Source organism: Corylus avellana, chromosome ca1 (assembly GCF_901000735.1).
Source record: "Corylus avellana chromosome ca1, CavTom2PMs-1.0".
Taxonomy (NCBI): domain Eukaryota; kingdom Viridiplantae; phylum Streptophyta; class Magnoliopsida; order Fagales; family Betulaceae; genus Corylus; species Corylus avellana.
The window spans coordinates 45,875,161-45,892,014 of record NC_081541.1 but is presented as its reverse complement, the minus strand read 5'-3'; the positions used below and the strand labels follow the sequence as shown (position 1 = coordinate 45,892,014).

At 33.4% G+C, this 16,854-nt stretch overlaps 1 protein-coding gene across 2 annotated transcripts; it reads left to right on the top strand.

Moving 5' to 3' along the window:
- Window positions 1-8,814: 8,814 nt before the first annotated feature.
- On the top strand, window positions 8,815-16,575 carry LOC132178794 (beta-amyrin synthase-like). 2 transcript variants are annotated; one of them, XM_059591351.1, is made up of 17 exons: window positions 8,815-9,049; window positions 11,303-11,488; window positions 11,809-11,898; window positions 12,037-12,234; window positions 12,628-12,712; window positions 12,966-13,132; window positions 13,237-13,428; window positions 13,517-13,630; window positions 13,891-14,010; window positions 14,141-14,263; window positions 14,357-14,455; window positions 14,982-15,038; window positions 15,183-15,373; window positions 15,454-15,631; window positions 15,895-15,975; window positions 16,064-16,147; window positions 16,281-16,575. In XM_059591351.1, exons 1-17 carry the CDS (start codon window positions 8,849-8,851, stop codon window positions 16,401-16,403), a joined length of 2,289 nt encoding a protein of 762 aa, XP_059447334.1. In that variant the 5' UTR covers window positions 8,815-8,848; the 3' UTR covers window positions 16,404-16,575. The 2 variants fall into 2 exon arrangements, with proteins under 2 accessions (XP_059447334.1, XP_059447343.1); XM_059591360.1 differs by lacking the exon at window positions 13,517-13,630.
- Window positions 16,576-16,854: the final 279 nt, after the last annotated feature.

The window sequence follows — 16,854 nt, the reverse complement described above, 5'->3', positions numbered from 1 at the left end:
AACTTCACTTAATTACTAATGTGAGCACAGAATTCAAGATCCCTGCAGAATTCTGCTACACCAAGGGTTCCCACCCCCCCCCAATAGCTTCACCAATGACTAGATCTTGTAAGGTCTCCAACGTTCTACTCATTGCTGTTGAAACAAGCCCCTTATCATCCCTAATAATCACCCCTAGGCCAATGCACTTCTGATTTGAATCAATCGCAATATCCCAATTCACCTTGTGTTAGCCATGGGGGGTTTTTCTATCTCTCTTACATAGTTGGGTCCGTAGAAGGTCCATTATTCACCCCATTATCCTGCGCCAACCGAAACTGATGTAAGCTGTTATTTGAAATTATGGACATTAACAATAATTTTATTCAATTTCAATCAAAATTTAAACAAGTACGTGTATAGCTAAATCTAGCAAATTTGTTAGCGTTTAATATTTTTTAATTAATTTTCGTTTAACTTTATCTTTTAATTGTCTCTCTCATAATCTAACTTCTCATAGGTGGCCAGCCCCAAAAATAATGGTTTCGTTGGGAAAAAGGACTGATTATTTTATGCAGCCCTCTAATGAAACTTGTTGCGATTATGGTTGGTTTAATGTTGATTATAACTACATATATATTATATGATGGGAATATTATCTCTCACAGTATATAATATAGCTGCATGAGACGGACAAGAGAAGAAAGAAGGGGTAGCAATATATATCATCAAATTTGATTGGGATGTGCAGTACTGTAGCAACGTTCCCAATTATATAATTGGGAGCGTGTTACAGTAAAACGGTCCCTTTTTCTGAGATGAGTCGTTTTACTATTAAAATGACCTATGGTGGCCGGAGTCGTTTTGTAAAGACTTCCTTACAAAACGTCCCTAAACCATGAAATTTTTGTAGTGAAACTTGTTTGAAAGAAAGCAAGAAGGATAAGGAATTGTGGAGGCTTAAGATAGCTGTAAGGGTGGAAAAGACCTTATATCTTCAGCACAAACAACTTTGTTGGGACAACTAAAAATTATTTCACAAACAACCATTTTCTAAACAAATATTTTTGTGTAATGCTATAAGTCTTCTTAGTGTTTTTCAAGAGCCATCCTAAATGTGATATGGCTTTTAAAATCATCAATAGATCAAAAGTCAATATATCACATCTCAAATTTAACGATAATTTTAAAAGTCACATTATATTTGGGATGAATCTAGAAAGACTTTAAAAAGACTTATAGCATTACTCAATATTTCTAGGCACAATTAAAAGGGTATTATTGGCTTGGCTGCCGGTGACCACCCCCATGAAAAACAAAAAACAAGCTTTTTCGTTTGGTTGCACTGCCTTAATTATATATATGGATGAATTTGCTCTATCACGAACTTAATTGCATTAAAATGCATGCAGGTCGAGTCATCGTCTCTTCTCACCTAACTCCAAACAAATGATTAATAATCAATTCAGTCTTAGGTCTCTAATTTTCAACAATTATATTATTAAGTACTTTCCACACACTTATAAATAAGTTTAGTTGTCAACTTACCGTTTAACTAATTAACATGATGTCACATCATACGTACCTTAAATTAGTTATATGCCTATCGTATACGACATGATAATCTGGTAACCTTATATTTTTAGAAAATTTGAAGAAATCTAAATTAAATCTGAAGTCTAAGAAATTGCGAAAGTCATTATAGTAGGTGGAAACATGAATTACAAGTAATTGATAAGAGATCACGAGTGGGTGAGGTGGCTTCATAGGGAGAAAGTAGTGGTTTGTAATGGTTTGAGGTGTGTTGCTATATATGGTTTGTAATTTTAGACTTCTTTATCGTCTCAATTTGTGAGTATTTTGTAAGAATTTGATGGTCGTATTTTGTGAAGCGGTTAACGAAGATGAAGATGAGGGAGGGTTACGCATAGGGTAAAATTTTGGGGATATGACGTGGAATGATGATTGATGTGTAATATTAGATAGCGTCGTAAATTGATGTGAAAAATCATAATTATCATTTTTAAAATTCAGAAATTAATAATAACACTTGTCGCGTTTTTATTGGGTATGACGTGGTAAAGTGACAAATTTTGTTAAGTTACATAACGGAAATTGATTTTATTGAGTAAACTGTTATTTTGGCATACCTTGAGGATCTATAAATTATTTTGTATATCACAGTGAGTGATTTGTAATTTAGTCCAACTACAGGGATCTATAAATTATTTGTTATACTATAGGGAGTGATTTGTATATTAGGCCAAGTGGCCAACCATAGTGACTAATTTTGCACTTATCCCTTTAAAATATAATCATGATTTAAAATTCTTGCACGCATTTAATTGTGTACATAATCTTACATTATTTAATATTTTAAAAAATGTGACAACATTAACATCATGTACGTATATTGCTAAGTGAAATGGAGAGGATTCTATTTTGCAGGTTAAAGACTTGCAAATAAAATTCAGTGGTAGAATTTTAGGATTCATTTAGCATGGAAGCCAAAGAACAGGGAATAGGATCATCTTCAATTCATTTGAACTGTATAATATCTAGTTAATTATATTGGAGGAGTATTTTTATCCATTAAAAAGTGAAAAGACAAAAATATCTTTTCAATATAATTAACTGGATATTTTCCAGTTCAAATGAACTAGAGAGAGTCCTAATTTAGAGAATGGAGAATTAAGACCCTAGCTAATTGCACCCTTAGCAAAACCATGAGTGGCCCCATTTCCCGTTCTTTTTGCATGCCTAATTTCCCATCTTCTAAAGGCTTTCGAAACTTCATGAGTATCTCCCACGATGTGCCCATATTTTCACCACATGGAACCCGTAGCAGTGATGGCATCTATAACTTGCTTGGAATCTCCTTCAAGGATAATGTCAAAGAACTTGAGATCCCTGCAGAATTCTGCTACACCAAGGCCCTCATAGCTTCACCAATGACTGGATCTTGTAAGGTCTCCAACGTTCTACTCATTGCTGCTGAAACAAGCCCCTTATCATTCCTAATAATCACCCCTAGGCCCATGCACTTCTGGTTTGAATCAATCGCAATATCCCAATTCACCTTGTGTTAGCCATGGGGGGTTTTTCTATCTCTCTTCCATAGTTGGGTCCGTAAAAGGTCCATTTTTCACCCCATTATCCTTCGCCAACCGAAACTGATGTAAGATGTTATTTGAAATTATGGACATTAACCATAATTTTTTTCAATTTCAATCAAAATTTAAACGAGTACGTGTATAGCTAAATCTAGCAAATTTGTTGTTTAACTTTATCTTTTAATTGTCTCTCTCTCATAATCTAACTTCTCATAGGTGGCGAGCCCCAAAAATAATGGTTTCGTTGGGAAAAAGGACTGACTATTTTATGCAGCCCTCTAATGAAACTTGTTACGATTATGGTTGGTTTAATGTTGATTATAACTACATATATATTATATGATTGGAATATTATCTCTCACAGTATATAATATAGCTGCATGAAACAGACAAGAGAAGAAAGAAGTGGTAGCAATATATATCATCAAATTTGATTGGGATGTGCAGTACTGTAGCAACGTTCTCAATTATATAATTGGGAGCGTGTTATAGTAAAACGACCCCTTTTTTTGAGATGAGTCGTTTTACTATTAAAATGATATGGTGGCCGGAGTCGTTTTGTTAAAAAGACTTCATTAATTACCAAACGTCCCTAAAACATGAAATTTTTGTAGTGAAACTTGTTTGAAAGAAAGTAAGAAACTGATAAGGAAGAATATGTACGTGGAGGCTTAAGATAGCTGAAAGGGTGGAAAAGACCTTATATCTTCAGCACAAACAACTTTGTTGGGACAACTAAAAATCATTTCGCAAACAACCATTTTCTGATCAAATATTTATGAGTAATGCTATAAGTCTTCACATCTCAAATTCAACGATAATTTTAAAAATTACATTACTTTTAGAATGACTGTAAGAAGACTCTAAAAAAATTTATAGCATTACTCAATATTTTAATATTTCTAGGCACAATTAGAAGGGTATTATTGGCTTGGCTGTCGGTGACCACCCCCATGAAAAAACAAAAAACAAGCTTTTCCGTTTGGTTGCACTGCCTATAGTAGGTGGAAACATTAATTACAAGTAATTGATAAGAGATCACGAGTGGGTGAGGTGGCTTCATAGGGAGAAAGTAGTGGTTTGTAATGGTTTAAGGTGTGTTGCTATATATGGTTTGTAATTTTAGACTTCTTTATCGTCTCAATTTGTGAGCATTTTGTAAGAATTTGATGGTTGTATTTTGTGAAGCGGTTAACGAAGATGAAGATGAGGGAGGGTTACGCATAGGAAAAAATTTTGGGGATATGACGTGGAATGATAATTGATGTGTAAAATTAGATGACGTCGTAAAATGATGTGAAAAATCATAATTATTATTTTTGAAAGTCAAAAATTAATAATAACACTTGTCGCGTTTTTATTGGGTATGACGTGGTAAAGTGACAGAATTTGTTAAGTTACATAACGGAAATTGATTTCATTGAGTAAACTGTTATTTTAGAATACCTTGAGGATCTATAAATTATTTTTTATATCGTAGTGAGTGATTTGTAATTTAGTTCAACTACAGGGATCTATAAATTATTTGTTATACTACAGGGAGTGATTTATAATTTAGGTCAACCACATGGACTAATTTTACATTTATCCCTTTAAAATATAATCAGGATTTAAAATTACTAGACGCATTTAATAGTGTACATAACCTTACATTATTTAATATTTTTTAAAAATGTGCTAACATTAACATCATGTACATTGTTAAGTGAAATGGAGAAGATTCTATTTTGCGTGAAAGACTTGCAAATAAAAATTAGTTGTAGAATTTTAGGATTCATTCAGCATGGAAGCCCAGAAAACAGGGGATAGGATCCTCTCCAATTTATTTGATCTGGATAATAATATCTAGTTAGTTATATTTGAAGGTATTTTTGTCTCCTCAAAAAATAAAAAGACAAAAATACATCTCCAATATAACTAATTGAATATTATCCTGTTCAAATGAACAAAAGAAAATCCTAATTTAGAGGACGGAAAATTAGGGAATTGCATAAGTCATTGTAGTAGGTGGAAACATTAATTACAAGTAATTGATAAGAGATCATGAGTAGGTGAGGTGGCTTGATACGGAAAAAGTAGTGGTTTGTAAGGTTTGAAGTCTGTTTTGGAGACTTGTTAAGTCTTTTTCTGGAATTGGCCAATTGGTTATAGAGCTTATGGATGATATGACAAAACATAAATTTATTATTTCTTGTCTGAATTAAGCTTGTTAAAAGTCTAGCCAAATTTGAGCTTGGCTCGAACTCGTCAAACTTAACCAGTTGAGCCTTCAATCAAGCCAAACAGTTCAAACTAAACACTTTTGCATTTTTCTTTTTAAATTATCCTTAAATTTATTCAAAAACACACATATAATAATGTCAGAAAGAGAGAGATTTTTCATCCTAATAACAAAGAGTTCTTGCGCGCACTTCAAACTTGTGAGTGATCATCCTCCTTTCTACTCCCACCTATTTCTCTAATAATTTACCAAATCCATAGGTGATCAGCTATATGTGTTGCTTGTTTTTGTTTCCAAGTTGCCAAGAGATCTGTTAGGATCCCGCTATAATAATTACCAATTCTGACTTTTAGGAATTAGATCATCTCCAATTAATTATATTTTAAAAGTATTTTTATTTTTTTACTTTTTGATAAGACAATATTCCTCCAATAATAATCCCAAGGAGAGAATCCTATTCTCACCTTTAGAGTGTGGAAAACCCTCACCTTTAGAGTGTAGGAAACGCTCCACAATCTGCTCCTAATTTTTTTATTTAATGTATATTTGTCACTTTAAACGTATGGTATGCAGATGCCTTGTCATATACGATAGGCATATAATTAATTTAATAGTATGATGTCACATCATGTTGTTAATTAGTCCAACGGTAAGTTCGCAACTAGACTTATTTGAAACTGTGATGAAACTTAATAATATAATTGTTGAAATTAGAGACCGAATTGATTATTAATCTTTCTTTTTTATTGTTTTTTCTAATTCAGTGTCAATCTTTTTTTTTCTAATTCTAATACATATAAGTATGTCAACATCCTAGGACGAAGTTAGCTGAGAAAAGACGCTGACTCGACATGAATGCATTAAAGCAAGTTCGTTCGTACCAGATGAACAGTGATAGAGCAGATCCATCCATTTAAGGCAGAGCAAACAAATTTTTTTTTTTTTTTTTTTTATGTTTTTTATTTTTATGAGTTCTAGAGCTATGGTATTTCTAAAGGAATAGCAATTCCATAATTTTTGTAGAGGAATATTAGTCCTTGTTTAATTAGAATAATAACTATTAAAATATTTATTAAAAAAACAAAGAAATGGTCTAGCCACCCTAGCCAAATGGGATGACCTGACCACCCATGGTTAGCCTGATAAATAAATTACTAGAACTGGCAAAGCAGGTATATGGCAAATAAACAGGTACCTGTTTATCCTATACATGTAACTATTTTTTATGATGCCTAAATGAACTTTATTATAAAAAAATATGCATAAGATAAATAGGTCGTAAACAAATCATAACAGGTACTTGTTTTGCAGCCCTCAAATCACTTCGTACACTAGACCAACGGCCTAATATCTTCTTCATTGGCTCACAATATTTCAACTGGGAGGGCTTGTGGTGGCTACAAAAGATGCCACTCTATAGCGCTTTGCATTGACTCGTGAGTCTTTGCCATTTTGTTGTCATGCCCTTCTTACCAAATACCAAATGCTAGTCTTGCTAAAACAACAAATTAAGATCGCTGGCTTGAAAAATAAACGTCATGCATGGATAGATGCTGAAGATAGAACTCCCTCGCCATGGAGGAGGGACAAGCACCTTTTGTCCAAGGGATGGTTCCACTACTTTTATTTGGCTAAAAGAGCGGCCCAATCATCATTGATTTTTTATTTAAATGAAATGTGTAATAATATGATTGACATTGATCTGACATATTAACAAATTCAATCAATTTTTTTAACGACATGAACTTATTATTATATTTTTTAGCTTACTCACATAAAAAAAAAAAAAAACAAACAAATAAACAAAAACTTATTGTAAATGCAAATTTTCAGAAAAATAGGGGAGTTGTTACCATTTTTCTCTTTATAGAAGGAATCATTAATTCCTAGCCACCCAAAAATTAATTTTACATGTCATTTTCCTTTTTATTTTCTTTTTGATTATTTGTATATTAAAACAGCTGTACCTTATACAAATGAATTTTGGTATTAATTAATATAAGGCTCATAAAAAAATAGAAATCATCCCTATATTTCATGGTTTCACATTGGAGAGTTTGACAAATAAGTACATTTTTCATTCAACTCTATTGGTAAAGAGACTCTTATGGTTCATATTTTGATTGAATATAATATATTATTGTAATTATTTGAAATTATGGAAAATAATAATAATTTTATTGAGTTCTAATCAAATTTAAAATAAGCTTGTGATATGAATTTAGCAAATTTTCTTAATAAAACTAAATTCTAATTATCTTTTTAATCAATTTTTGTTAATTTTGTTTATGTGAACGTAAGTCTTATTGTATCACTCACCCACCGAACATTAAATGCTCTGAAAAGAACGTACGTTTAAGCCAAAAAATTGTGGCTTATGCTGCTTGGAATGCAATATTTTTGGGAGAGATCTAAGCTTTCGAAATGTTATTTTGGAAGGTGATTTTTGGAGATGGATAATGCTTTTCATATGGAATACCAACTATGGCGGAGATATTGTACAATATTAAATGAGGATGCAAAGATTGTTCGGCATAATTTTCAGTCTTGACTTATGATGCATATGAACAAAAAGGAAAATAAATATGGCGACACACCTATTGACAAAGAGGGCGGCACTACAAAAATCAATAGAGAAAATTTAAATTGAATAATAGCCTGATTTTGTACATGCTAAAAGTTGTAATCTTTAATCTTTTTGAATGAATGAATGAATAATGATTTACTTAAAAAATAATAATAATAAAGTCCAAAAGTCTCATGATCCTTTCTCTCTCTTTGCCAAAGGAGTGGACCAAACCCAAAAAATATCTGAAACTATTTCTCTTAAAATCAATCTTTAACATTTTTATTTTTTTACATCACATCAATCACTTTTTATTACTATTCAAATAAAAAAATTACTATAAAACAATTTTTTTTTTTCATTTTTTTTATACAAAATATTCTTATTTTTTTCTCACATCAATCAAATCTGCTACGGTTACTGTCAACTTCATTTTTTAAGTCATTTGCTAAACACACCCATAGGTGGCCTTAGCCCTAAAAAGATTTGTTGTTTGAAGTGGTTCTTTTTTTTTAAAAGAGAAACGTTAGATGTTCTTTTGCTCTTAAATAGATATTATTTTTTTTAAAAAAATTGAATAAAGAAAATAAGAGTCACTTTTTTCGGCTTTATTAAAATTAATATTTACTTAGGACGAAAAGTACGATTAAAAAAAAATAAAGATTTTGTTGGAAAAAAAACAAAAGAAAAAAGACTGATTATTTTGTACAACCCTCCAATGCAACCTGGCACGATTAGTCGCTGCTTTAATGTTGATTAAGACCATCAAAGAGACAGAGGAGAGAAGAATGAAGTGGTATAAACAATCAATCTTATCATCACGACTAGTAACAGTGCACTGTTGAGTGAAAGATATTCAAAAGTAACGCAGGTGAACAACTCTACATCAGATCGTGTATTAATTCCGTCTATAAAAAGCACTGAATATTTTTTCTAACGCAAAGAAACTGGCCGGGGAGAAAGAATATCATGTGGAGGCTTAAGATAGCAGACGGTGGAAAAGACCCTTATATCTTCAGCACAAACAACTTTGCTGGAAGGCAGATATGGGAGTTTGACCCTAACGCTGGTACCCCAGAAGAGAGGGCTCAGGTTGAAGAGGCTCGTCAAAATTTCTACAACAACCGGTGCCAGGTGAAACCTAGCAGTGATCTCCTATGGCGAATGCAGGTATTCCCATCTCTCTCTCTCTCTATGATCCTCTACACACAAAACAGCAAGCTAGCTACTTTCCTCTTCCTGCCATGCATAATGTTCACAACAACCATTACCACCGCATCAAAGTCTGTGTCCAGATATAAAAAAAGCTTGACCATGACTGCTACAAACAAAGCAGTTAACAAGAAAAAGTCAATAAACTAATTAACCAGAACAAAACTCACAGAGTTCAAAACTAAACCAACCAATTAACTATACAAAATCAATTACCCGACGTGGAGTTTGGTTTTGTATTCTACCCGGTTTGACGTTAGAAGCCCTATGATTAAATGAGATCTTTTTTTTTTAAGCTTTTGGGGTCATATTATCTGTTGAGCTAGCGATCACTCGGCACCATCGAATCACTAAGTTTTTGGAATGCTCTAAATTCTACTTAAGCATCCGATCCGACTTAATAACTTAAAGTAAAGACTTCTATCTCTTGATGGCGAATCTTGATTGAATAACAATAGGAACCGATTGGAGAAAGAAAAAGCACATGGCATGAGACATCCGATTGAAATATGTTAAGTTTACAAAAAAAAAAATTTTAGAAACTGATGTGGCACAATATAATTAGAACAAAAGTTTTGAGAAAATTTTGTTAAGCCTATTTTAATAGATGACAAGTGTCTTCTCATGTGTATATATATATATATATATATATATATTTTAAGACTCAATTATTGGGATTCGGATCTCTTAGAATTCATAGGAAAATTTTAGTTTTTGAAATTTCAGATTCAAATCATTTATTTTTTAATATCATTACAAATTTATTATTATTTTATTAGTAATGGGACACGTGACAGGATAATGGCTCTTGAATTAAAATAAATAGTTTGGATATGAAATTTAAGAAACTAGAATTCTCCCAATAATTCTAGGAGATTTGAATCCAGTTAGTTATTGATTTTTTTTTTTTTTTTTTTTTACATATTTGCACTTCGTTTTATTAGGCATGGTTCCAACCGATTGAGATACCTCTTGGGGACCAATTAGTTATTATTATTCTACTAACTTAAGAACCTAAATATTAATTTTTGAGAAATTCAAAGATGTTGAAAGAAACTTATCACTTATTTAAATAGGTTGAAGAAAATTTCATCTAAATTGGTTTGAAGAAAATTTATATCCTATCTAAAATATCTAACAAAAAAAATTATTATTATTATTTTTTATTTTAACTTTTTTTTTTTTTTTTACGCATTCTAACAAATTTTTTATTATTTTCTTTGGTTTTTTTTTAAAATATTATTATTATTTTATTGTATATCACTCTTTCTTCTTCCAGCACTATTTCAGTATCTCTGACCTTTCCAAAGCTCTCTAGCCAAGGTGGTCTTCCCAGACCTCCAGTCCATCTCTTGACCTTCTTCTTTCCCAAATCCAACGCCACCCTGAAGCTCACCAAACTACTCTCCCTCCTCCACCATTTTCACCACCGATCATCATAGTCCCAGGCTTCTGCTCCAGCAGCTGAGCCATGCCTCGAACCCCAACCCTTCCATCACAAAACGCCAATCCCAGAAATAAATCCGTCTGGAAAACCAATTCGAGACATGGGTCCAGAAGATCAAGCCTGGGTTCACCCCCTCCGACGTGGAAGACGCCCTCTGGTCCCAATCTGACCCCGACCCGGACCTCTTCTTCCTTCTTTTTTCTATTCTCGTCTCTTTCTTTTCTTTCAATGTTTAGTTTTTGCTCAGCTTCTCTCCTCCGGTACGTACGCAAACGGTATGTTTCGTTTTTAGCTTTGCTCTGTCAAATTTCAAATCCATAGCTGTTTTGGAGTTTACCATGCAACTAATGTGGATAGGATATAAGTTGTAACGGTAATAGCGATTGTATAATAATCTATCGGTGTTCTGTAAATATTCTAGATTCTTCATAGGAAAATATATTGTTGTACAATATATTGGTCTAATATATTAATCCTTTGTTGACCTTATTTTACTTATTATTGTTCTTAATTTTTTATTATTCTTTTCCAAGACATTTCCTTGAACCAAGGCACATCACTAAATCCTCAGTATAACACATAGCTTAGATCTATAAATGTTGTTTTGACTGTTGGTTTAGGAAATGAAATTGCTCTCCCACTTCTGGATGCAGAGTAATCTAGCAGCTTTAAAATTAATATGTATCAAGACATATCTAATGATATTTATGAAATTCTTTACAGCTCTAATATGCTTCTTAATTTCTTTGCTAAACTGATTGCAGTTCCTTAAGGAGAAAAACTTCAAACAAAAAATTCCCCAGGAAAAGGTTGAGGATGGAGAGGAAATCACGCATGAAAAGGCCACAGCTACATTGAGAAGGACCGCCCATTTCTTTTCGGCCTTGCAAGCCAGTGATGGCCATTGGCCTGCTGAATTTGGTGGTGTATTGTTTTTCCTTCCCCCTTTGGTGAGACTCATAATTATTATCAATTTTTTTTTTTTTTTTTCAGTGTCATCATTGTGATCATCACATAATCAAACAGATACTGTTTGGGGATATTTACGTAAAAAAGTACACATCAAGGAACCTTTTGTGATACCAGGAAATCGTCAACAACATAACAGCTTTTTCTAATGATATTTAACACTTAAAAATATTCTAAGATTGACCATATTATGAACAATACCATTGGATCTATGACGACATGCCTGCAATATTTGACTTGTTTTGGTTTTCATCTTTGATGCAACTGCTAATTGTATTCTTTTGAACCCGAAAAAATGCAGGTAATGTGTTTGTACATTACAGGACATCTTAATATTGTGTTCCCTGCTGAGCATCAAAAGGAAATCCTTCGACACATATACTATCATCAGGTGTATATTCTTGGAAGCTTTACATGTTAATTATGCAAACAAGATTAGATTTTCTGTTGAATTACTTGTTTCCTTTCCTTTTTTGTGTGTTTAAACTCTCATATTTAACAAGTGTGCTGTAAATTTTGCATATTGTAGAATGAAGATGGTGGTTGGGGATTACACATAGAGGGCCACAGCATCATGTTTTCCACGGCCCTCAGCTACATTTGTATGCGTATGCTCGGGGAAGGACCTGATGGTGGTCAGGACAATGCTTGTGCAAGAGCGCGAAAGTGGATCCTTGATCATGGTGGTGTAACACATATACCTTCTTGGGGAAAGACCTGGCTTTCAGTATGTTAAATTGTCACTTATTCTAAAAGCTTAAACTGATAGGAATGAGTAGATTTAACTATTTAATCAAATACTTTAACACCCTATCTCATATGTGGGCTCAAATTCTCTTTTATTAGGTGATGCCTAACACTTTAAATATTTAATTTAAATGGGTCAGGTTCTAATTCATTACCTTTAGCTCTCATACTATGTTAAATCACCACTTATTTCAAAAGTTTAATCTAGTGAGAATGTATAAATTTAATAAATTTCATAAATCTGGTCATATTGCTTTCATGTCCAGTTAGGAAATGATTATATATATATATATGTGTGTGTGTGTGTGTGTGTGTTCAAATATTCACTATGCATGATGATTGTTTGCTGATATGCATTTTCCCTTTGTCGTAGATACTTGGTGTGTTCGAGTGGATTGGAACTAACCCAATGCCTCCGGAATTTTGGATCCTTCCTTCATTTCTTCCCATGCACCCAGGTTTATACGTGTCTTCTTACTACATTATACTTCCTGAGAATGTCACTGTACTTTAAATCTTTATTGCATAATGGAATGTTTTTAAAATAACTTAGTCCAATGTTGAAAATTAGATACAGTGTTTAATTGAAACATGGTTCGCACTTAGCACTTCTATTTGAAGCCTCTGTTACTAGAGAGGTTTTAGTTTCTTCTCTTTGATAATTAAATTTGCTACATATCGCTTATCAATTATCATTTCCCTAAAATGCAGCTAAAATGTGGTGCTACTGTCGCTTGGTGTACATGCCCATGTCATACTTGTATGGGAAAAGGTTTGTAGGCCCAATCACACCTCTCATTCTTCAATTGAGGGAGGAACTCTACACTCAACCTTACAATGAAGTTAACTGGAAGAAAGTGCGCCATCTATGTGCAAAGGTGAGCTCACCTTAATCATCTCTTCATTGTTGATACTTGTTCATTGCTACATATGTTTTTCAATATTCTTCCAATGCTTTGATTGTGAAAAACTATTGTTATAGGAGGATCTCTACTACCCCCACCATTTGATACAAGATCTGCTCTGGGATAGTTTATACATATTCACTGAGCCTCTTCTCACACGTTGGCCCTTTAACAAGCTGGTCAGAGAGAAGGCTCTTCAAGTAACAATGAAGCACATTCATTATGAAGATGAGAAGAGTCGATACATTGACATTGGATGCGTGCAAAAGGTAATGTTATCATACAATAAAGGGAAGCAATGAAGAGCATCTATTTGGGCTATATATCAATACTCCTAAATCCATTTGCATTGAATAGGTGCTATGTATGCTTGCTTGTTGGGTTGAAGATCCAAATGGGGATTATTTCAAGAAGCATATTGCTAGGATCCCAGATTACATATGGGTCTCTGAAGATGGAATCAAGATGCAGGTCAATACGCATATTTTGCACAAACATTTGCAAAACCTTTTGTCCATCCGTTGAACATTTGAGTTGCACTTTATATTGAACTATGCATGAAGAGATTTCCTAAAATAAATTTCTTTCTAGGATAGGTTTTGTAAATATAACTATTCAAACTTGAGTATAAACCCCAAGCTCTTGTTTTTAAGCTTCAAGTCTATATGTCCTTAATCTTTGCAAGAAAAAGGAAGGGATCGCTGGCTTTGATATACGCCATTTGTATTCAGGGTTTTGGAAGTCAACTGTGGGATGCTGGTTTTGCTATCCAAGCTTTACTTGCTAGTAATCTCACTGATGAAATTGGACCCACACTTGCGAGAGGCCACGACTTCCTGAAGAAATCTCAGGTTTGATTTTCAATTCTAAAAGCATCTCTTCACCATAATCATCAAATCTGCCTTTTTGCTTAAAAAAAATAGAAACTATCCAGCATTCATTCAAACTAGTTATTTCATTTTTCCCTTAAAAATTGTAAAGGTCAAGGACAATCCTTCAAGAGACTTTAAAAGCATGTACCGTCACATTTCTAAAGGATCATGGACTTTGTCTGATCAAGATCAGGGATGGCAAGTTTCTGATTGCACTGCAGAAGCTTTTAAGGTAATTAACTTTGTTTAAACGTGTCAATGGGGTAATGTGTTACACCTTTTTCCATAATTAATTTATTCCTCACTAAATTCTTTTCTATTTCAGTGTTGCATGCTTTTATCCATGATGCCACCGGAAATTGTTGGTGAGAAAATGGAACCCGAGCGATTTTATGATTCTGTAAATTTCATACTTTCTCTACAGGTGAGGATTAACTTTCATTATTGTTAATTTATGAGTCATCCTAAAAGGTTAAGTTGATGGGAAATGGTTGATTTTAATTATTTAAATAATATTCTAACACTTTTCACGTGTGTAGGCTCAAACTATTCTTTAATAAGCAAATAAGGGAAAATGTTGATTTTAATGATTTAAGTAATATTTTAATAATCTCTCACACGTGGGCTCAAACTACTCCTTAGTAAGTGATGCCCAACACGTAGAGAATTTAGAACATTGACTTTGATACCATTTTAAACCACCAGTTATTCCAAAAGCTTAAATTAATATGAAATGATTGATTTTAATAATTTATTCAATATTCTAACAACTAGCATTGTATTTTGAAGTAATATTTGGAAACTATCGGCATGAATAGGAAACCTAGGCTTCATTTGGTTTTTCTAAGGATCTAAAACTTTCTTGAAGTTTCATTTATCTAGTGCAATGTTTATTTCTTAAATATTTCATTGCATTCATATCATTAAGCTCTATTTATGGTTTAATGCAGAGTAAAACTGGCGGTATGGCTGTCTGGGAACCAGCTGGAGCCCAAAAATGGTTGGAAGTAAGTACCTTAACATACTGAAGTGGCCTTTTTGAAATATGCTTTTAGGAATACTTCAAAACTATCTAGTGCTTCTAAATTCACCATTTTTATCGTATATTAATGGAAATTTTCTCTCTTTTTATTTTTTATTTTTATCATTAGCTGCTTAATCCCACAGAATTCTTCTCTGACATTGTCGTTGAGCATGAGTACGTTGAGTGCACCGCAGCAGCAATCCAAGCTTTAGTTCTGTTTAAGAAGTTATACCCTGGGCACAGGAAGGAAGAGATCGAAGATTTCATAAAAAGTGCTGTGCCATTCATTCAAGACATGCAAATGCCTGATGGTTCATGGTATGTTCCACTGGTTTCTTAGATATTTTTTCTGACATTTGTCTGTTTTTATACTATTGCATGATTAAGCATTTGCACAGGTATGGAAATTGGGGAATTTGCTTCATATACGGTACATGGTTTGGACTTGGAGGATTGGCTGCAGCTGGCAAGACTTGCAGCAATTGTCCAGCTATGTGCAGAGCTGTTGATTTTCTACTCAGAGCACAAAGAGATGATGGTGGTTGGGGAGAGAGCTATCTCTCATGCCCAACCAAGGTAATGTTTTAACACGTATAATGCTAAAAGGCTCTTGATTCTTATTTGTTTTTCATCTTTATTTCCAAACATCATTAAGTTTTTCATTATCTTTTACTCAACATCATTGATAACAATTTAAGAACCTTTAATAACATGCACTGTGTTGTTCCACAAAGTTTTTGGATCAATTTGTCAAAGAAAAGTCCTTATTGTTTTGTCTTTCTAAGATTTGGCAGATGCTAGATAATGAAACTATAAACTCTTTGTGCTTGATTATATAGGAATATGTACCTCTTGAAGGAAACCGATCAAATTTGGTACAAACTGCATGGGCAATGATGGGCCTCATTCATGCTGGACAGGTAAGACTCCATGGTTTATATTATGCTGTCATTATTGTCCTATGCTTTGATCCTGCGTATTCTGATGTTAAAATTGTATCTGCAATAGGCTGAAAGAGACCCAACACCTCTTCATCGTGCAGCAAAGCTGATAATTAATTCTCAACTGGAAGATGGCGATTTTCCTCAACAGGTACCTCCTCTCTTTAAAACATGCATTTAATTCAGAAAGAATAGGGAGCAAAGAAAAATAACCTGACTTTGAAGTATATTATGCTTGAATTTACCTCCAAAGCTTTCTAACCATTCTTCACTCTTTCATACAGGAAATCCTTGGAGTCTACTTGAGGAATTGCATGATACACTATGGAACATACAGAGAAACTTTCCCATTGTGGGCTCTTGCAGAATACTGCAAGCGTGTCCCATTGCCATCCAGAAAAATTTGATTAATTAGTGAACTATATAGCTCAACCCCTACACATAAGAGGCTCCAATAAGAAAGCCAATTGTTAATTTTCTTAAGGAATATTGTACCATGTTGTACCCTGAGACTAATATGTAAGAAATTCCCTAATTATATTAAAGTGTAGCCCATATGCCACATGTGTTTGATCCTTATATCTTCACCACAAACAATTTTGCTGGGAGGCAGACATGGGAGTTTGACCCTCAGGCTGGTACCCAAGGGAAGGAGTCAAATGCCCTCACCTCCAAAAAAATTCCCACTACTGAAAGAATTTCTTTGGATATCCTGATCGCTCACTCTGCCACTCATCAGGAGGCAAAATTTTTTTAAAAGGCTGAGATTCACGCCTCACGACTATCTACCATTCTTTCTTGTGTTTTGGTAATTAGGTTGAAGACGATTGAGATCATTCTCAATGGAAGAGTTAAATA

Bases quoted from the DNA above. Each gene is read 5' to 3' on its own strand.
- LOC132178794 (XM_059591351.1), top strand. From the start codon at position 8,849: ATGTGGAGGCTTAAGATAGCAGACGGTGGAAAAGACCCTTATATCTTC. The intron at 11,489-11,808 runs GTGAGACTCATA...GAAAAAATGCAG, and splicing joins TGTTTTTCCTTCCCCCTTTG to GTAATGTGTTTGTACATTAC. The intron at 13,133-13,236 runs GTGAGCTCACCT...CTATTGTTATAG, and splicing joins TGCGCCATCTATGTGCAAAG to GAGGATCTCTACTACCCCCA.